The 22260-nt window shown below is 29.9% G+C and overlaps 5 protein-coding genes across 5 annotated transcripts in view; 3 read left to right on the top strand and 2 right to left on the bottom strand.

Moving 5' to 3' along the window:
- Nucleotides 1-22260, top strand: part of LOC149893253 (mucosa-associated lymphoid tissue lymphoma translocation protein 1-like) — a 109186-nt gene that overhangs the window by 41881 nt on the left and 45045 nt on the right. The gene's annotated exons all lie outside the window — the stretch shown is intronic.
- On the bottom strand, nucleotides 1985-7188 carry LOC145188005 (tropomyosin-1-like). Its single transcript, XM_090100412.1, has 6 exons — nucleotides 6262-7188; nucleotides 5771-6022; nucleotides 5592-5662; nucleotides 4984-5122; nucleotides 4546-4615; nucleotides 1985-2514 (listed from the first exon to the last, which is right to left on the bottom strand). The coding sequence occupies exons 1-6, from the start codon at nucleotides 6373-6375 to the stop codon at nucleotides 2432-2434; spliced, it is 729 nt and encodes a 242-aa protein (XP_089956538.1). The 5' UTR covers nucleotides 6376-7188; the 3' UTR covers nucleotides 1985-2431.
- Nucleotides 8927-10971, top strand: LOC149893257 (uncharacterized). Its single transcript, XM_090100401.1, has 2 exons — nucleotides 8927-9106; nucleotides 9375-10971. The coding sequence occupies exon 2, from the start codon at nucleotides 9697-9699 to the stop codon at nucleotides 10633-10635; it is 939 nt and encodes a 312-aa protein (XP_089956527.1). The 5' UTR covers nucleotides 8927-9106; nucleotides 9375-9696; the 3' UTR covers nucleotides 10636-10971.
- Nucleotides 15279-15824, top strand: LOC145190910 (E3 SUMO-protein ligase ZBED1-like). Its single transcript, XM_090076809.1, has one exon. The coding sequence runs from the start codon at nucleotides 15279-15281 to the stop codon at nucleotides 15822-15824; it is 546 nt and encodes a 181-aa protein (XP_089932935.1).
- LOC149893256 (uncharacterized) lies at nucleotides 19598-22062 on the bottom strand. The gene is made up of 2 exons (XM_090083909.1): nucleotides 21298-22062; nucleotides 19598-21027 (listed from the first exon to the last, which is right to left on the bottom strand). Exon 2 carries the CDS (start codon nucleotides 20919-20921, stop codon nucleotides 20439-20441), a length of 483 nt encoding a protein of 160 aa, XP_089940035.1. The 5' UTR covers nucleotides 20922-21027; nucleotides 21298-22062; the 3' UTR covers nucleotides 19598-20438.

The following is a 22260-nucleotide window of genomic DNA, read 5'->3' as shown; positions in this document are numbered from 1 at the left end:
TGAAAGGTCTGTTATGTGAAGAAGCATTTTTGGATTTACTTTATGTAATACCTGGAATGATTTTTTGAGGTAATAATACGTAATTTATTTTGTTATACACACATAATAACGCAGATATTTACAGTGACAATAATAAGATTGAAACAATCAGGCAATTTCTTTTATTATTATTATTTCTATATTGTGTAATTGAACATATATCTTGTTAAACTCTCAATTTTGTTTTTCTTTTACAAATTATTATCAAAATGCTAATAACTAATTATGTTTTCGGTATAAAATATCAGCTGTTTTTGACGGAGTTGATCAGCTAAAGAACCAATTTTTATTTAATTCAATAAAAGAAAATTTGGGGCAATACTAGGTACAAACAAAACATTTTAATTACCTAATTGTCACAAATTATATTAGGTATTTTAAATTTCTTAAAAACAATAAATATCTTTAAATTGCTTTATTTGTCACAATTCATATTATGTTCAAATAATTTCATGATATAGGTTACTCTTTTTTTTTTTTTTTTTTTAGCACTAAATCTCATTTTAGTCGACCAATTTTAGTTAGACTAAAAAGTTAGTCGACTAAATTTAGTTAGACTAAAAAGTTAGTCAGCTTGTTTTAGTTACGCTAAAAAGTTAGTTGACTAAATTTAATTAGACTAAAAAGTTAGTTGGCTAATTTTAGTTAGACTAAAGCTTACCTTAACTCCCACCCCTAATATTTAATGTTATCATTTAATTTTATTAATGACACATATAGAAAAAATGCTGGTTGTAGTTAATCTATTTTTCATAATTATTAATAATTTCATAATTCACTTAATCAACAGTATGTTTTTTGTATGTTTGCAAAAATAAAAAATTGTCAGAAAAGTTAAAACATAAGAATCCCAAACTTTTAAGTTTGAAGAAGAATCGCGTCAATTAGCTTCAAATTGACTCAACTTTGCCTTATATTTATGTTTTCCTTAAATTTATTTCAATTATCTTTTATTACAGTGAATAGTTTTTTCTTGAACGTATAGTTATTAGAATTAGAATTTGATAAATAATTTCTATGATAGTTTATCTTCAACTATGCTATTTATTATGAAACGTTGTTTTTAAATTTGTTTGTTTGTTCTTAAATATTTTAGGAAGTCAAAAAGTAATTAAGTAATCGTATTAAGAAAAGAAATCAAGAAAGTACCATTAAACCATGCAGCTGTAATTGATAAACGACTTTTAAAAAACGGTTATTTTCGTAGCTACACATTGTTAAAAACCTAATTTAGCATCAGAACCTTTGTTCTGCAATTGAAGGGAATGGAAATCCTGGAGTTATTTTACTTTTATTCATAATAAAATGCTTCTATTTTCATGACAAAAAAAAAGGAGATAAAAAATGTCTGTCACCCCTAAAAAAGATAAATTTTTATATCAGATTTAGATTTTTAAATGTCCAAAACTGTCGGTTTTTTATCTTTTTAATCAAAAGTCCGGATAAAACTGCTAAAAAACCGGAATGAAAGCCGTTCTAAAAAAGACCGGACTTTTTATGTATACACGAACAATATCTCATAATTGATGTTTTGTGAAAAAAATTACCTCAATATGTTGAACAGTTCTTTAGTTATTAGGCTATTTCCTTTTTTATTATCAGAGCGACGCATAGTACAACAGTCCAAAAAAAATTTTTATACTTAACAGCAAAAATAAAATTCTCATTAAAATATTTTATTCTTGACACGGAAATAAAAGGTGGATCATTGAACAAGCTTTTAAGCGAAGAACAGCAGAAAATACAAAAAGTAAACAGTTTTTAAATGAACTTATATCCAAAATGTCTGTCAGGTGGTCATTACTTACCTTTTTTTCCTGTTTTTTTTCTTCTTTGTCCATAAAAAAGGTATCGTACAATTCGTATAAAGAAGTCTAGACCTCTTTTATACTTACAAGAGAAGAAAAATTTTTTTTCGATATTTCACGCATAAATTGTGAAAAAGTGAGTTTCAAGTATAAATTTATAGAATTACGTCACTACTTGACGCATAAATCAAAGTATAAATACATGTTTCTAATGTTTAATATATATTAAACTAACATAAACTCTGCTTTTAGATTTAAACAAATTAACAGTGAAGAGAATAAAGACATAAAAAAGCAAAAGTAAAAAAGATTCCAGCACGCTATCGAACTAGTTGTTTTTGACACTGCTCACATCATATTTTTGCTATAATGCATATCGCGTATATTTAAAATTAAGTACAGATAGTTAATTTTTAATTTCTCCAATAAATCTCACTAAAAACAAGTTACTAAATATAAAAATAAAAATCATTACACTCCGAGGGAAAAGAAAAAATTTCCAATATATATTATCAATATTACTACATCTTACTATTTATTAATCACATAATCTGAAAAACATTTAATAAAGTTAGCTGGTGAACCTACAGTTCGGATAATTCTTGAAGTGCCGCGTCTAATTCTGCCTTCACCCTTGTATATTCATCTTTAGCTTCTTGTAAAACACCTATTAGAAAAAAATATTGTTGTCAAATAAAATTTTAATTAAGGTTTTGCTTAAAAAAATACACTGAGTAAATACAGCATAAAAGCAGCTCATAGAAGCATTTTAGAAAAACGGTATTCTAAATGATGAACCCTTTCTGTTCAATCAGTTTAAGGTTTAAGTGACGAACCTTATCTTTTTTTTTTCTTCTTTTTCTTGGTAACTTGGATTAAAATCAAATCAAATTTTCAACAATTTTGATTCAAAATCAAATCAAATTGATTCAAAATCAAACTTAATTCAAAATCAGATCAAATTTTCAACAATTTTCAAAATAAAAATAAAATGAGTTTAATAATGCAACTATATGGAAATGATAAGTATCTTCAAACTTGATGTTTTTGGATTCCGGGGGAAGTAACTTAAAAAAATTGACGGAAGGGCAGCACCAGGAGTGGAACCTGCGGCTTAATTTGACTCAACACAGGAAAACTCACCAGGTCCAGACATATTAAGGATTGACAGGTTGAGAGCCCTTTCTTGAAAATCACACTAAAGTAATCTTAGAAGACAACACAATTTCTGAACTTTTTGTTGTTGTTAAGGTGTGCTAACTTACTCAGTACAAAATTGCTCTAATTGAGTTGGAAAGAAAGTTTTTTTGCATTTTCATAAAATAATTTTATCTATTACACTCCTCTGAATAAAAACAATCAATCTACAATATAATCGCCATTACTATTATCAACAATTCTCCAATTAATAAGCAAGGAGCAGAAGCCATCTTGGTAGAAGCTACCTGGTGTATCTCGAAGAAATTACAAATGTCTGCATCAAGTTGGCAGGCATCATCAAAGCTCTTCTCTGACATATGAAACTGTAGGGCATGAAAAAGGTGATTATATAGAACAATGTCTGGAGAGTATGGTGGGTGGGGTAAGATCTCCCACCCCATTTCTATAAGCTGAGTGCTGCTATGTGTTACTGCACATTATCCTGCAGAAAACAAATCTGCATTTGAGTGACTCTCTGACTGAGTTTTTCAATTTTTGACAGTAGTCAGCCATTATGGTGGTGTTGGGAGGAAAAGGCTCAAAATTCATGATGCCATTTACATTCCACCACACTGAGAGCATGATCTTCTTTTGGTGAGAATCTGTTTTGGGCTCTGGCTCTGCCCACTCTTCAGTCTCAACCCACTAATGCTTTTCTGTGTAGTTTACATAAAGTACCAACTTCTTATTGCCAGCGATTAAGTGATTTAACCAGTCAAAGCATTTCATTTTGAGAGCAAGAATGTGCAGATCTCCAACCGCATGCCCTTTTCATGTTGTGTCAGACTATGGGGAACCCAAGTCACTAACTTTAGAACCTTTTCCAATTAATGAAGACAGTGCAGCACTGATGTGTGAGAACATCAGAGTGTGGTGGTATTCAGTGGCTACTGAATCTTTAATCCTCCTCTATTAGTTTGCGCACTGCTCCGGAATCAACTTCAGTTAGATGAACCTTGAGTTGGAAGTTATTGAAAAGAAAATATTGAAACCAAATTTGGCAAGTGGGTTGGGTAATACTGTTTTGGCATATGTTGTGTTCAACCTCACTGGTGGAATTGCTGAGTTAGAACATTATAGAAAACCATAGAACTTCCAATGTTCTAATGTGATCCATTTTTAATGGCACAAGTGCAAAAGAACTTTCTTCCCGACTCAATACATAAATACAAGCATGTTGCTGATCTAAATCAATTTCTACAAACTAAACACCTTTATTTGTAACCTCTTTAAAGGCAATTAGTTTGATGATTAGTTTGATAAATTAGTTTGATGATTAGTTTGATGATTAGTTTGACACTTTTGATTTGGAAAACTTAAAGGAATCTTAATGCATAGATACTTAAATATACTTTTTGTATTTCATAGATAGTGCATAGATAATGCATAGATACTTAAATATACATTTTTAATGCATAGATACTTAAATATACATTTTGTATTAAATATACTTTTGTTTTCATTAAAAGTTTAAAAAAGATATTTTTAAAATAATTACCTTCTAAGTGAGACATTTTTTCTTCAAGATCCTCTTCTCGTGCTAAAGTTTTCTGGGCCCTTTCTTCCATCTAATGAAGGAAACTCAGAAAAGTTATTTTCAAGATGAGTACAGAAAAATTATTTACATTATTACAATAAATACTTAAAATACAATTAAAAGTATCAAATAATTTAAATTTTAATATTTAAATACTTTTATTGATTAATATAATTGTTTCAAACTATTAGTACCACAAAGCATGAAAAACTATTAAAAAATTCAAGTCAAAATCTAAAGGAAACAAGAATTATATAAAATTATAATTACAAAATTATAACTATAAAATTATAACTAAAAAATTATAACTATAAAGTTATAATTATAGAATTATAACTATAAAATTGTAACTATAAAATTAAAACTGAAAAATTATAACTATAAAAATATTAAATTCACCTCCTCAAGTTTAGCATTCATCTTTTCCAACTTTTCATCAGAATTTTCCATACGAGCTGTTGCTTTACTTTCATTGATTTTTAAACTTCTCAACATATTGCCAACTTGAATCATTTCTGGTTCTAATTCCCTTACACGACTACAGGTGATAGAAACAAAAAGCAAAAAAAGTGTATGACTTTTTAGAAGTTATTGTGCTTTAAATTTCAAATTTATTTAACATTTTTCTCTGTGTCTATATTAACTATATATATATATTTTTACATCTAGGCTGAAGGCATGCCTCTGCTTTTAGCTTTGATGTTTAAAAAATGGTACTTTTAAATTCTGTAAAAGTCAACTTTACCAAACTTGAAAATATTTGCCAATTTTGTGACCACCTGTCTAAATTATAACATGGTAATTTTTCATACTTATTTTTAAATAATTAGTTAACTGGCTCTAAGTCTTTTTTCTTTTAACAAAATTTTTTTTCTTTTCTCAAAATTTAAAACAACAGTCTCTGAATAACAAACCCTGATAGAACAAACATCTGGATGGTATCAAACTAAACAAAAAATCTGCCAATAATAAAAAATCTAACCACAATAAAAACATTTTTATGTTACCGATCAAGTTCTGCACATCTCTCTTCTTCAGTATCTTGCTTTGCTTCCAAATCAGCTATTTCTGTAGTTATCTATACATGAAATACATTACATAGTTATCTATACATGAAATACATAAAAATAGTTTATAAATGAAGAAAAAAAAATCTGATTCAATTTAGATTCAGTCAAATACATACTTGTTCTAATTTTTCTGTTACTTTTTCATTTCGATCAAGCAACTCATTCAATTCATTTTCGAGACGATTTAACTGTGTGCTACCAGACATACCCCGGTGTTCTAATTCTTTTTTTACCCTGAGACCTTCATCTTGATTTTTTTCAGCTTCAGCAAGCTTAAGTTTTAAAGTTTTCTCTTTTTCATCAGCTGCATCGAGCTCATCTTCAATTGAACTTTTAACTTTCAGGAGTTCTTCAAGTTTTTCTTCAACCTAATTAAAAGTAAATTTCAAAATAAGCTTTTAATAAATTAGGGAAATTTGTTAAGATAAAATTAGTTTTTTAAAATGTATTACAATCATAATTTATTCAATTTATATCATTTTTTCTATTCAAACTATACTTGGTTACAGTATATTAAATCAATAGAACAGCTATAGTATACAGAGATACTTACAATATTTTATTTTATCTATAGATTGAAAAAAAAAGTCATGAAACAAAATGTTACCTCGTCAGCTTTACGATTGACTGCATTTAACTCCTCTTCAGCTTCTTGTGCTGCTTTCTCTGAGTCTTCTAAATTTTTTCGAAGAGTCGCCATCTTCTTTCTTATTGCGTCCATTTTATTTTTTTTTAATATGGTGACTAGGGAAATAAAGATAACAAAATATATTATACTCAATAAGAAAAACAACTAAATTACATAGTATTGTGTTTTCTCATTAACATTTAAGTATTAAATAATTCATCAATATGCAATGTTTGATTACTAAATTGTGACACAGACTATATAAACATTCTAACATCATAAAGGAGAAAAATATAAATAGATTTAAATACTGTAATATAAAATATAAACTGTTGTAAGCAAATCATTTTACAAGAAAAAGTACTGTAATATAAAATATAAACTGTTGTAAGCAAATCACTTTACAAGAAATTTGTTCAATTAAAAATTTATTTAACTTAAAGATTTATTCTGTTTAATAGAAGCACACGTTTACATGTGTGTATCTTATTTAACTTAAGATACAGACATGTACAGATGTACTATTTTTATTCCTTTATAGAGCATATACACTCTATAAAACTAATACAACCTTTCTATTTATGATTTTTACTTTATGATCATTACTTGTAAGTGTATTTTTAGCCATACATAACATTAAACCAATTAAACCACTTTGAATTTATATAGCTTTATATTTAAAAATTTGCACCCACGTAGTACAACATACAGCTTTCAGAAGATGGAGCATGCTCTAAAAACCTAAAAATATATTAAAAAAAAAAACTTTTAGTTCTTTTCGTTGTCTCTGAGAGCAATTAATTTAACAAGTACACAAGGTAAACGATAGTATTTAAGGAACCCCATGTATAAAAAATTCGTCAATCGATTGTAGTCCTTTAATTTTTAATCTGCTTTCGTATGCTTATTTTGAAAAATATTAAAAAGTTTATTAGCTTCACAAATACGTGTTTTATTCACGGTTTTAGTGCGTAAGCCATTCGCTTAAACTAGTAGTAGTTTTTTAAACCTACATAAAAAATATTGTCCGACAGGATCTCACGCTTATTTTGGGCGAAACATGTTTTTGTTCTCAGTTAATTGATTTGCTGTAAGCTCTCCGACGGTGAGTTTTTTTTTTTAAATAATAGCCCTGCAACTATTTTAACGCATGCTCTTTGCTGTTTTAAAGTAAGACAGAGCAAAACACTTTTTCCAGCTTTTTTAATTTTTAGCTATAAAACGGATGGCGTAATAGACCATTAAAAGAACCTTTGAACAATTGAAAGGGTTGTCGAAACTATTTTTTAAGTGGAGGGACAAAATTAGCGTGGTTTGAGTTGGGTGATTTATAAGAAAATACAATAAGAAAAACAACCACAAATACAACTGTTAATTTACACAACTCTGTGTTATGATTTGATAATTATAGGTTACAACAAAATCACAGTGAATTCTTTATTTGCGCTAAAAGAGCTGCAGAATCCTTAGAGCTCGGTTCACACTTATTGATAAACGGGGAAAAATCACATGCATTGATATAAAAGAGTGAGTCTTATTCTGAAGAGATTCTCACTACATAACATCTTACTTTTGTAAGAAAAATTTCTCATCGCTTGTTATACTCGTTTATTTGGTATCTTAACTTGATTTGGTATCTTTCTTAACTTGATTTGGTATCTTTCTTAACTTGATTTGGTATCTTTCTTAACTTGATTTGGTATCTTTCTTAACTTGATTGGCAAAAAGCTGGCAACAAAACACGTCTCCCAACACCTAAACCACCATCAACACTTTTCATTTCAATGGCCGTGATTTTTTAAAAATCATCTGTTAAATTATGATTCACAAAATAAAAAATTGAAATGCAAACAAAAATGAAGGATTAAAAAGCAACGTGAGTTTGTGAAAAAAATATTTTAGCTTTACTTATCATAAGAACTTATCACACAATCTTCGCACATCATTCTTCGCATAGACATTCTTCTATCAAATTTATAAAAAAAGAATGGTACCAAAAAAAGAAGTTTTGATGGTGTAAATCAAGCTTTAAACCCCTTCTTAGACCAAAGCTTGTGGTGGGTATTCCCAGCGAATAAAGTAGATAAGAACCAAGATTTTGAAGAACATTTAATTATTGTGCAATCTTTTTCTAATCAAAATATTATTTATTTAACCAAAGTTTATCTACTACAATGCAAATAAACTAAAACTCTGAACACAAATCAACTTCATTACCAATTCTCTCGTTCCAATAAACAATCATTGATAAAAATAAATTGCAACCCGTTTTATATACTGCACTTAAGAGCATCCATAGTCTAATATTGTTGGTAAATACATCTCACAAAGCTTTTGCAATTTCAATTCAAATATTGATGATTATCATACGCTTTTGTGGTTCATTAAAATTTGTTTACTCTTTATTTATATTGATAAAGCAATAAAACGCAATAAACCTTTTCCTGTTAAATTATTGTAAATGTTTACAATTTATTTTCTTATCGTTATTTATTTTTTGTGTAAAGTTGTATGTAGAGCAGTGTAATTTGAGTGAGAGGTTTCTAACCCAAATCTAAAAATATCGTCTTTGTTTGGTTAAAGGAAAACAGTTCGACGTTTTTAATTTAACGTCATTAAAATCAGAATCATTATTAGTAATTATATTCTTTCAATTGCTTTTGAATAAAACAGATAAATAAGATCATTTACCAAAATATACACAGGTATCCTTTGAATTAGTAGTTGAACTTTTCTGTTGAAAAGTGTCTCTTTCAAGATCATATTTCATTAACATTGTTTCCACAACTTTGGTCTGTTTTTAATCTTTATCAACGCTTCTGAAGTAAGTGTTATTGGTTTTATGATCTCTTTTAAATCCTAGTCACAGACTGCGACTCACAGTTACCTTTTTTGTTTAATGACTTTTTATTATATTAAAATTTTATCACATTTTAATATTTTACATACACAAAGCAAGTTCATTGATCAACGTCACATGCCTGATGTTTTTAATAAACCTAGCTCTTATGAATAAACAGTAAAAAAAATCCATCGTAAAACAATTTAAATAATTTTATTTTACTTATTTGCTTTCTAATTTATTTTTGTAGCTGCGCCATTATGAAACCAAGCATGAGTTGTTTACGAAGTGCAGACAGTTTGAAAAGATAACAAAAGCAAGAAAAATTTTCATGTCAAAGTTAAATAAAAGCTTCGAGTCATTAAAAATGAAAATGGATTTACTGGTAAAAATGTCAGAGCATCTCTAACGGCATTAGTTGATTCAAAGCTAAGAAGAGTTCTTTTTCTACGTAGTGATCGACAGCTTAAAATATAACTCGCAACAAAGATTGAGCAAATGAAATATTTTTATTTGCTATTTCAACCACTTTCCCATTCTGGCTTACTTATTGACCGCAGCCTTGATACACAATGCTGACCCCACAGGATATAGTTTGTCAAAATAATGCCTTTAACGTTGTTGGAGCTAATTTCAGTAAGGTGTTGGTGATTATCTATGGGTTTAATAGCACATTCATCTCTATCTCTAACTTGGTGTTAATTATTGGACTTAATCTATGCAAAAGAAAGAAAGCCTTCACCCGAAACGATAGACTTGTTCTAGCTCTATCCACAGTAGATTTAGTTATCGGCTTGGTACAACTTCCGCTACAGATTTTCTTTATATTAAAGTCGTCTAAAATTGGGTGCATTGTATTTTCAATTCGAGGTTTCTTGGTGATGTTTTTGCCTACAACATCGGCTGGATTCGTACTTTTAATTGCTGTAGATAGATTTATAACAGTGTTGCATAAAAACAGAAACTTTAAAGAGCTTCATCTTATGTTAAGTATTGTTTCTATTTTTGTGATGAGTTTTGTTTTTGGCCTGTGGTATGCGCTTGTTGTAACTTCTAATGACCTACATCGTAAAAGCCTTTTTTTCTTGGGTAATGCGAGTTTTGAGTTAATTGCTTTATTGATTGTCACCACCATAAACATCTCACTACTTGTTGATGCTAAAAAAATACTAAGAACTTTATCTCGTAGTAAATCGCGAAAAAGTAACTTTGATAAACGACTAACTCACACCATTATTATGATTTCAATAGCACTTGTTATTTCATACTCCCCCTCAGTAATGGCTCAGTATTATATTGCTATAGTGATGGCAATGGAAAATATGACATCGATACCCACTGCTAAAGCCTTAGTTTTTTGGAGTCTTGCTCCGACCCAACTGAATTCTGGATTAAATGCATTAATATACATTTCAAGAAATAGAGATATGTTGAGATTATTTCGCCGAAGAAAAGTTCTAATAAGAGAAGAAACTATCAAACTAAAGAAGAAAGCTACCGAACTAAAGTAGCAGATTATCGAACTAAAGTAGCAGATTATCGAACTAATGCAGTGAGAATATAAAAAGTAGTAAAAAGAAGAATCGGAGATGGTGTTAAGTTAAAAGAACCGAAGAAAATTTGAGTGAATCATTCTGAGTTTTTGTTGTAAAATTGGATTGGTTTTTATTTTGAGAATACCTATTAAAATACATTACGTCATATACAGACATTTACATCTATATTATGGTATGACTGGCCAAAAAAAGAAACTTAAAAAACATGTTTTGTTGAAAGAAAAAATAAAACGTAAAAAAATAGTTTCTTTTTTGTATTGAAACATCATAGAAAACAAACATAAGAAATAGAAAAAATAGAAAGAATATTTAAAAATAGCACTCTCAAAAAAAAATGTGTTGGGGTAAATTGGGACAAAAAAAACCCCTGTCCATCCGCTTTTTAAAAAATTCAACATTTACAAAATGACAAGTTATATTTTGTTTATATGTTCACAGATTTAAACCACCGAAATATGGGAATTTTTTTCATTTTATTATCAAATTTAAACCACTAAGTAAAAAAGTACAAAATATTACAGAAAAGTATGAAAGCTTAACTGTACGAATATAAAGATAACTGCTTTTATCTTTTGTTTCTGTTCCTTTTTTTTACTAAAAAAAGACAACGAAAACTACAAAAAAAATATTACCGTTACAATTGTTGCATTTTGACTAGCAACTCAACGAGTTTAAAATTATTCTAAAAGGTTCCATGCTCAAATTTACTCAATTAGATTCTACAACAGGGGCCAATGCTATAAACAACTCGTAAAAAATCTTTCGTAAAAACGCAATTTTTTTAGTAAATTATTTTTACGTAAAAAAATGCGTAAACTCGAAGAATTTATCGCTGTTTGTATTTTTTTCGGCCATTGCTATAAGGCATAAAACGTATACGTCACTAAAATTCACGCACTTTTTTTTATACGTAATGCGTTATTGATAACAACAATTTTTTTTTTAATTTTATTAATTAGGCCTACTTAATAAATTCTATTAGTTATTAAGTAGGCTGTGCTGTCTAAATATTCCACTATATATTCTATAATATTATATTATTTTATAATTAGAATCATACCTAAAAAAGCTTACCTATATTATATATATATATATATATATATATATATATATATATATATATATATATATATATATATACTATACATTACATTATGTTACCATTGTTAATTTTATATATTGTAATATATCTCTGCTGTTGCTGTTGCTACTGTTTTTGAATATAATGATTAAATTGCCATTATTATTACCCTTGTTATATATCATTAGCACTATTGGTGGTTTACTTCACATTAGTTTATAACTATTTGTATGTAAACTTGAATGTAAAATCTTTATTTAGAAATATATGATTGATTGATTACATAGTTATATTATGTTAATATACACCATATATTACATACTTATACTATAACATTTGTAAATACACACACACACACACATATATTTTATATATATATATATATATATATATATATACACATACAAAATATAATGTAATTATACATATTTTTATTTAAATAGTTTTGCTGATTAAAACATACTAAGCTTCCCAAGAAGAACCTCTTTATTTTCTCTGATCTTTATTGCTAGTAACATTTTAAGTTCTTTAGACAGCATTTTATTTTGTTGTGTATTTGTGTATTATATGGCATATTTGTGGACTATTTATACTTTTCTTTAGTCAAACATTATGAAAAATTTGTTTAACCAAAATTACTATCGAAAACCTACATAAATAAGCATGGAATGTTAAATACATGCTTGCTTTGTTAACGAAACACAGCAAGGAACTGAAAAAACTGAATAAATGCAGATTTTAAGTAATTAGTTTATTATGGAGTTACCAAAATCCTTTTCAGTTTTATCTATAGAATAACTACATAAAAACACAAACAAAGAATGTTCAATGATTTTGAAGCGCCTACGTTGTTCCATGAATGGCCGCTAAAAATCACGAAGAAAATATCTAAAATAGAGATCAAAAATCTATCTGAAGTTTTTTTTCGAAAAAACGCATTTTTTATCTGAAAAAGCGATTCCCTTGTTTGTTTATAGCATTGGATTTAATAGGGAAGTTTTTATCTTAAAAACGGAATTATTTGAATGTTTATAGCAATGGACTTTTTTTTCTTCGCTTTTTACGGTAAAAGCTTCGTGTTTTACGGAAAAAACTTCGTTTTTTATGTTTATGGCATTGGCCCCAGGATTAGAATAACGCTGGAAAAAAGCTGAATTGTTTCTGCATGTGTGTGTGCAAATAAAATCAAACTTCACAAACACTGTTCATCGATGGCAAAACTGCATGTTAACAAGTATAGCTAAATTTATATGCCCCCTCCCCTCTCCAACCCCCCCCCCCCCCCCCGTCAGTAAATATTTTTTCATAAACATCAAATTGCGAGTGCAGCAAAATTTTCTATTAGAATGTATTCCGCGGAGACCCAGGAAAACAGAAATAAGGACATTAAACAAAGAAGTTTATTAAATTTGCAAGTTTTTAAAAATTTTCTTACTATAAAAAAATGTATAAATATAATGCGTGATAAAAGCCTTTGTGCTTAGTAACTAACACTTTGAAGGACATTAAACAAAGATGTTTGTTAAACTTGCAAGTTTTTAAAAGTTTTCTTACTATAAAAAAATGTATAAATATAATGCGTGATAAAAGCAATAAAACTAGCGGCATGTTTGTTTCTGCATAATACTCGTATCTGCATGTCTAGTTTTAAAGTGTTGATTGCTGCCTAATGAGATTGCCTGGGCTCACATTGACGCTTTAAATCTTTATTTAAAAAGTATCAACTAAACTTGATGCTTTTTCAAACATTTATTTATTCAGCGCATTAAATAACACTATTTTGTTTATTTTTAAGTCTGTGTCTATAGCTTATCGTTAAAAACTAAAAAAAGGGTCTGCCCCAGTAAACATTGGACGTCCTTAGACGTCCGGTGGATGAAAAAAAACTAGTCCAATTGTCCAAACTTGGACAATTGGACCAGTTTTGTTCGTCCACTGGACGTCTAAGGACGTCCAACATTTACTGGGGCAATACTCCGGCTTATTCTATCTCCACTTTGATCTCAGTTTTAGTTGTTGTTATTCCTGCAAAAAAATATTTTAAATTGAAATTTCGCAGTTATTTATATTATAGCTTTGTAAAGAAGTACAAAATGGACGTAGATTGATAGTTAAAAGAACAAAAAAATGAAAGAAAAGAAAGTTCGACTCTAGGAAAAAAAAAAATCTCACACAGTGGTCTTTAACGATTATCAAAAACTTGAAATCTAAATAAGAATTTAAATATGAGTTTAATTTATTGAAATCAACAATATCATGTTTTCAGACGACTCTTCTACCTTTGGAATAGTGATGTGCGAAATTCGAAACTTCGATTGCGAATTCGAAACTGACTTTTAGTTTTGTTTCGAATCGAACTTTTTTTTTAGTTTTGAACAATTCGAATTTTCGAAGTATAGTATCTTTGTTTCGAAGCGAACCCAGAGTTAATCGAATTTTATCGTTTAAAAGTGAAAGAAAAAAGTTATACAGTACCACAATGGCGGATAGTAACGATGGTAATTGTCGAAGTATTGTCTGGGAATTTTTTAGTAGACAAAAAACGAATGGCAATAGGATTATAGGCATTTGCAAAATAGGAACATACAAGTTACCTGTTCAGTGTCTAACTGGAGCAACAACAGGTCTTTATGCTCACTTACGTGCTGCTCATCCGAAAGCGCATAAAGAGTGTGTAGCGAGAAATGAAGAGAATCGTAAAAGAAAACTTGCAGAACAAGAACTGAAAAACGAAAATAAGAAGCAAAGTAAAGTTGATGACCTTTTTAATAAGAAAGCACATTGGTCGTCAAGTCATCCAAATGCTATCGCTGTAACGAATTCGGTTGGTCGCATGCTTGCTCTAGACATGTTGCCCTACGACGTTGTAGAAGGCAGAGGATTCAAAGAACTGATGAAATTAATGGAACCACAATATCTGGTGCCAAGCAAAACTACGTTTTCAAGATCAGTTGTACCTGAGTTATATTGTAGTGTAAAACAGAAAACCGTTAATTAAATATACCGAAATTTTGAAGATATTCCTTCATATTCATTCACGACTGACCTGTGGACTTCGAGGGCTCAAGATCCATTTATTTATTTCTGTCTGTCATATGTAAGCCCTGAATTTTAGCTAAAGACATTTGCATTAGAAAACAAGCCGTTTCCAGGAGAACATACCGGCGAAAGCATTCTTGAATCTTTAGAAAAGACTATTGATAATTGGGAGCTTCCTCGGACTGTTACAATTTATGCGTTGCGTGATAATGGCAGTAATATGAAAAGCGCCATGAATCTCTCACAATCATTTTATGATTTTTCTTGTTTTGATCACACTTTACAATTAACCATCAATGATGCCGTGAGTGAAATTGATGGAATGCAGACTGTCCTTTCCAAAAGCCGTCGTATTGTGTCACATTATCACCATAGCTGCCAGGCTACACAGAATTTGCACAGAGAGCAGAAGCGATTAGGAAAGGCAGAACGAGAACTGATAATCAATGTTGCTACAAGATGGAACTCGGATTACTTTATGCTGAAGAGAATATGCGAAGAAAAAGATGCTATATCTGCAGAGCTAGTAATAAGTGAAAAAATTGATAATTTGACTAATGCAGAATGGAAGCTTGCTGAAGGCTATCACACAATTCTTGCTCCATTTGAACAAGCAAGTAGAGAATTATGTGGCAAGAGCTACCCAACGTTTTCTATGAAAATTCCGGCTTTGCATGGCTTAAATCAGCAATTGCAGCGATTCATCAATGATCCTTCACATAAGGGTTGTGGTGTACTTATTGCTCGAAAATTAAAGTTAAAACTAGACCAACGATTTCCGCAATTCATATCAGCTTTGCCTGATGCAGCATGTACATTTCTTGATCCACGCTACAAATCCATCTTCTTCTCTGAACAACAGCAAGCTACTGTTGTAGACAGTCTTCATCAGTACTCTAAGGAATTCCGATCTCGTGGCGGTACTGGTGATGGTGGAGGTGGACATTGTGCCTTGAACGATCATGACACGAACTTAATTCAAGATACAATTCCAAAACTATTACGTTTTGTCTTACGTGATTAACACAGATTAAGACTTGATGGTAATGGTAATGGCCTGCAGTTCAGATTTAACTTTCAGATTTACTGCATTGTGATTTAACATAATTACAGATGAATAATAATACAATAATGCTTGGTTTTTCATTTCTGTTTGCTATTTTAGTTTTACAGCTATTTATATTATATAATACTTTGTAGGAACATCTGCTAGTGCTGGTGCTCCCGCTCCTGCTTTTGGAAGTGCTGGTCCTGGTTCAGGTCCTGGTCGGACATCAGCTGTAGCCTCTAAGCCAAGTAGTTTATGGGATGACTTCGACAGCATGCTTACAACAGCAACTGCGAATAGGATGCTGCCAATTGATGATGCAGCTTCTGTCCAAGAGGAGGTCAGAATGTATATGATTGAACCTCCTATTGGAAGGAACGCCAATGTACTTGATTGGTGGAAAGTTAATCATCACCGTCTGTCGAAACTCTCAAGAATAGCGAGGGCACTATTGGCTATTCCAGCAACTTCTGTAAATTCGGAGAGATTGAACTCGATGTCTGGTAACATTGTTACAAGAAGGCGATGTAATCTACATGTGGCTGAACTAACTTTTATTCACGAAAATTTGTAGTATAGCACATAGCAGTAGCGTACCGAAGCCAGACTGCCCTGTCAGCCACAGTCAGTACAGTACACTGCAGATTAAGGTCTCGGACTCTCTGGAACAATTGCCTATGCATGTACTACTACTTTACATAACTGTATAGCATTTGCATTCATTATAGCATTGTACTTTTACTTGTATTGTATTATCTGTTAAACTATAACTGTAAATATAATACTAGTCCTAGTCTTTATTCTATGCACTGCATTGCAAGTACTTGACTTGATTTTTTTTAACATGAATTATTACACATTGTAATTGTATTGTATGATACTAGTCTCATTTGATTTCATTCACTTTTATTTGACTCTAGAGTCTAGTCTGTGTTGCTTAGTATTTTGTTTACATTATAAAATTGCATTATGATTGGTTATTGAATATAAAATGCATAATGTTTAGTTTCTGTTCTGTGTTTTGTCACACACTATAAATTATTACTATTTAAATACCAAACTTCAATATCAGTGCAGCGTACTTTCGAATCGAATCGAATTCGAACGAAAGTGGCTTAGTTTCGTTTTGAATCGTTTCGAACTTAAAATCTTAGTTTCGCACAACACTACTTTGGAACAATGGTAAGCACACAGATTCCTTTGACTTTTCACTTAAATTTCATAATTTCTTGAATTGGTTAAAAAGCTGCTTGTATTTTTATGACAGTACAGAGTATAAGAGTCTCCTTTTTGATTTAGGACAATAATCTTACCTTCTACTTGAAATAATCAAAAAACCTCGCTTTAAAAAGCAATGTCCGCCATATGCTGTTGCTTTAACTTAATACGTTCCCTACCATTTACATGATTATTTGATACGAACTTTTTTTTTGTAATTATACATTGTTATGTAAGTTTAATGAATTTAATTAAACAGCACTAATGCTAATTACACTAATTCCAATTGCACTAATGAGCAATTTCTTAAAGGGTATAAAATTGGAAGGTATGTAAGATATTGAATATTTTTGTGTGAAATCTTACAACTTTCTGTCTTAATCTATAAATTGTTTTATATTCAACTTCTTTTTTTATATTCAACTTATAGTCAACTAATATTGACGTTTGTACTTTATTCATTACTATTCGTTATCAATGGAAAACCAAAAGGCAAAAGCTTAAAGTGAACAAAAATATGTGTTTAGTTACGCACATATTTTTAAATGCTTTTTTACTGCATGACTTTTTTAAGGTTGTACACCCCCTTTAAAAATCGAAAAAAAAAAATTTTCTTTTGAATTTTGTTATTTTAAACATTGAAGTACAAAATCCATATTATATTTTTACTATTATATGCTTTAAAATTAAAATATATATATATATTGTGGTTAATCCAATTTCTTACTCCATAGCAACTCCATAGCAACGCATAAACAGCTTATTTATCCATTACTTCTAGAAGATTTCGAGAAGGAGAATGATGATGTGAACTGTTATGCTGATGGTTGTTTTTAGCAACTTTTTATTAAAAAAAAAACACTTTTAAAAAAAATTTTTTTTAAACGTGATTTTTAAGACTTTCAAATTTTAATATGCTTTACTTACGAAAACGTAAAATATCTACAGTTTTATTAAAGCTTTTGTTCTCAAATTTTCACAGTGTGTTTATTAATATATCTATGAGGGCTGGAAATAGAACTATAAACTTTAAAGAATAAGTTGGTTTGAATGTAGTTTGTCAGACAGTCAATAAATGACAGACAGTCAATAAATCAATTTAATCCTGCCATTTTGGATTTACCCAACATTTGACAACTATTTTAGCTTGTGCCCTGGAGCAACTCTTTTGCTACCATATAGCAAAAAACAGTGTATTTAGTACAAATTTTACTCCAGATATCCTTGTTTTTAGTAAAGGTAAGGTTTTAGACAAGTTATGCTGACTTAGCATCAAAAAATGCAACTTTCATTTTTCTTTTAAAAAGTTAGTTTAAATAAAATTTCCATATATAAAAAATTGATAGCGAGCTTTGTACAAATAAAGATTAAAAGTTAGAATTAATGGGGGAGTACCACCTTTACCTTCTGATATTCTTTTCGGTTTTCAAAATGTTAGTCTTCTTTTTTTTCTAATGAAGAATCCTCTAATGAATTTTTTAATGAAGAAAAAATAAAAACAACACTTTTTTCTTTAAGAATGACTTTATTTAAGAATCAATTTATTTAAGAATCAATTTTTTTAAGAATCAATTTTTTTAAGAATCAATTTATTTAGGAATCAATTTATTTAAGAATCAATTTTTTTAAGAATCAATTTATTTAGGAATCAATTTATTTAAGAATCAATTTTTTTAAGAATCAATTTATTTAGGAATCAATTTATTTAAGAATCAATTTTTTTAAGAATCAATTTATTTAGGAATCAATTTATTTAAGAATCAATTTATTTAGGAATCAATTTATTTAAGAATCAATTTTTTTAAGAATCAATTTATTTAGGAATCAATTTATTTAAGAATCAATTTTTTTAAAAATCAATTTATTTAGGAATCAATTTATTTAAGAATCAATTTGTTAGATAAAGCTCAAAATTTTTTATTTTATACTGAAAATTGCAACTGGGCGGTTCAACAAAATAATTACATTACTTATTTAATAATTATTTTTTCGGAAAAACGGCATCTTATATTATGCTTAATGTTTTCCTTTATTTGAATGCTTAATCTTCATGCAATATTATAAAGCTACTCAAAAAATTAGATGCTACAGAAAGACAATGTTTCGTACTGACGTTTACAGAACTGCATTCAGATGTTGCAAACAGATACTAAAAAGTGTTAACCTAAACAAACTTGCATTTATCATTTGTAGATGAACTTAACCTTAGCAAACATTTAATCACATTAAAATAATTAGGAATTAAAAAATCTTTTAAAATTATTTTTAATTATTTACCCCCTATTGGTTAACCAATATCATCATTGCTTTTTTATTAACCAACAGAGTTTCTTTTTTATTTATAACCCGGGGGATTTGCGAGGGGGTTTATTATTTTTTATTTTATATAAGAAAAAAAAAAAATTAGTAGTAATGATTGTACACAGTAAGATACACAATTAATAACTACTGGACCACTAATTCCTCTAATGACCTGATTTTCTATAAATTTCCAATAAAAATTAGCTCATCAGTTGGAGATTCGTATTGTATTGGGTCTGTTAGCAGTAATTAATCTAGTAGCAACTAGAGATAAAACAATCGAGGTCGGTGTGTTTCGAAGTCGACGTCGCAAAAAGTCGTGTGTGAACGTGTTTCGAAATCGTTAAAAGTTGTATGAAATTTATTTAAACTGTTTTCAAAATTGTATTACTTCGAATAAAAAATATTTTCGCGGTTTTCAAAACCGTAAAAAGTTGTATAAAATTTAATTTGGCGGTTTTCAAAATCGTATTAGTTCAAATAAAGTATATTTTCGCGGTTTTCAAAATCGTAAAAAGTTATGTAAATTCGAAAAAGGCGTGTTTTAAAATTGTTTAAAATTTCTAACGGCTTTCAAAAATTTAACTGTCTTCGAAATCGTTTGAGTAAATGAAACGAGTGCATTAAGTTGAACTTGTATGTGGCCTAACTAGTACCATTATACTCTTCCCTTCTATTCTCCTAGACTCCTACTCTATCCCTTAGATTTGGAAAAATCACAATCAATGAGATGCTACCTATGTTCAGTTTCATACAACAAACCAGTAATCACTTCACATTATAAATTAATGTGAAGCCTTCACATCATCTTCACATTATAAAGTAATGTGAAGTGATAACTGGTTTGGTACATGCTAGCAATTAGTTCCCTTCTAAGTTCTAATATCTAAATAATAAAAATTTGAAGTATACACTACAATAACATTACAGAAAAAAGAATATACAAAAGATATGCTAAGACCTTTGCTTTTACTTAATAATCATTCCAGATTTTAAAAATCCAATTACTTAAACATGTGAAAAAATTATTTTCATATTATCGATTATCTAATCTGAAATAATCCAAGCATGCTACTCTAGTAGAGAATATTTATTATATTCCAGTTCAACAATCCTGGAGATAGGTCTCCGTTTCATTTTTAATTTAGCGGTATCATCATCATCATCATCATCATCATCATCATCATCATCATCATCATCATCATCATCATCATCATCATCATCATCATCATCATCATCATCATCATCATCATCATTATCATCATCATTTTGATCTCTGTTTGGAGCAGATCTAGCTGCCATTTGCTCTTCCATGGAGCGGTATTCCCAAACTGATACAAAAGAGTTTAACAGATTGAAGTTCTCGTTGATAAAGACCAACTTCTCAGTAGTTTTTAGAGACAAACTGCAACTCTTTTCGTGGAACATCTGTCCAGCTTCACTAAAGGACGCCTCACATGAGGCACTTGAGGCTGGCAGGCAATAATACTCCCGTGCAAGTCCTGCCAAAAATGGGCATCCCTCTGCAATGTGTACTCCACCAGTCAAGGACATCAACCTTCAACTCTATCACAGTTGTTTCTCTGAATTTTGCCCACTCGACGGTAATCGCAGGACCCTCAGCTGTAACATTTATTTACCTGAATTGGCTGGACACAGTCTAAAAGCAAGGAAAGAAGCTAAATGTTTAGTGAACTTCGTATAACTTTGCTTACTTTAATCTAAAGTTGTTTAAATTCAAATAATTTTTAAAAAGTTAGTTTAACTTTGACCAGCCCCCTCCCTCCCGGATGTCATACGGGGTGGGGGGGGGCGAATCCTCAAATTAAAATTTTTATGACATTGTTTGTTCTATTGCATTAAGATTAGTAGAAGCAAATTTAGCTAATATTTAATAAATTTATTTGATATTATACTTAATAGCTATTACCTCTGCTGCTGCCTTCCAGAATTCAGTCTCACCATCATCTTCAAGAAGCTCATGGGTGATCTCAGTTAAGACATTGATTGCACCTTGCTGTTTTGACATCCAGTCTACTGTTGTAGGATGACTGTCTTTCAACTTGTCAAAAATCGCATCCCTGACACCATAGCAGGCAGCCTACAGCATAAGGCATGATGTCACATCCTCCTCTTGGGCATCGTCACTCGAGTTCTAATATGAGCTCAACCATGAAAGGACCTACTCCAGTGACACTGTTCTTTCTAATTTCTTTGTCCCTCAGAGAAGCACACCTATCCACAAGATCAACAATGGGTGTCAGTGCTCTATCCATTGCATTTTTCATCAGGCCTTATCTCCCTTGTAGTCCTTCAGGTAATTACTGCCAAACCAGCAAGCGATGGCTCTTTGGCGTATTTGTTTGATATTTTACAATGTTTAAATCGTGTTTAATAACATACACAAAGTTATAAGTTTTTCAAATTCGTTAAATATAATGTAAACAAATTTATACAATTTTCATAACCGTAAAAATTTGATTTACAAGTTTTTGCGGCTTTCAATATCGTTTTAATTAAGTTTAACGACTTTTAAAGGTTTTCAAAGTCGATTAAGAGTTAAAGCTACAACTTTTCACGGCTTTGATAACCGTTTAATTAATTTTTTTTCGAAGTTTAACGGATTTCGACTTCGTTTAATTTAAGAAACTTCGCCAAACTGACGGCTTTCAAAGTCGAACAAATAACATACGACTTTGAAAACCGTAACTCGGTTGTTTTATCTCTGGTAGCAACCTCGCCATCTTCCATCAAACTTAAATAGAAAGTTCTAGATCAAAATGTCTGTCCAGTTTGTTTGGTTTGTTGTAAAAATTCGGAAAAGGGCATGTTTTTTATAATGTGATTTGCGTAGGATCAAAACAATTTTTTCATTGGAAGTAATTTATTTATT

The sequence above is a fragment of the Hydra viridissima genome, unplaced genomic scaffold, assembly GCF_058129835.1.
Source record: "Hydra viridissima isolate aposymbiotic clone 2 unplaced genomic scaffold, HvirCarnegie_v1 scaffold_1, whole genome shotgun sequence".
NCBI classification, from domain to species: Eukaryota; Metazoa; Cnidaria; class Hydrozoa; order Anthoathecata; family Hydridae; genus Hydra; species Hydra viridissima.
Note: the sequence above shows the minus strand (reverse complement) of the source record. Positions and strands in the feature narration are given on the sequence as shown.

Bases quoted from the DNA above. Each gene is read 5' to 3' on its own strand.
- LOC145188005 (XM_090100412.1), bottom strand. From the start codon at position 6,375: ATGGACGCAATAAGAAAGAAGATGGCGACTCTTCGAAAAAATTTAGAA. The intron at 5,123-5,591 runs GTAACATAAAAA...TATCACCTGTAG, and splicing joins AGATGTGCAGAACTTGATCG to TCGTGTAAGGGAATTAGAAC. The intron at 2,515-4,545 runs GTAATTATTTTA...TTTTTCTAATAG, and splicing joins AAAAATGTCTCACTTAGAAG to GTGTTTTACAAGAAGCTAAA.
- LOC149893257 (XM_090100401.1), top strand. From the start codon at position 9,697: ATGCTGACCCCACAGGATATAGTTTGTCAAAATAATGCCTTTAACGTT.
- LOC145190910 (XM_090076809.1), top strand. From the start codon at position 15,279: ATGCTGAAGAGAATATGCGAAGAAAAAGATGCTATATCTGCAGAGCTA.
- LOC149893256 (XM_090083909.1), bottom strand. From the start codon at position 20,921: ATGTCCTTGACTGGTGGAGTACACATTGCAGAGGGATGCCCATTTTTG.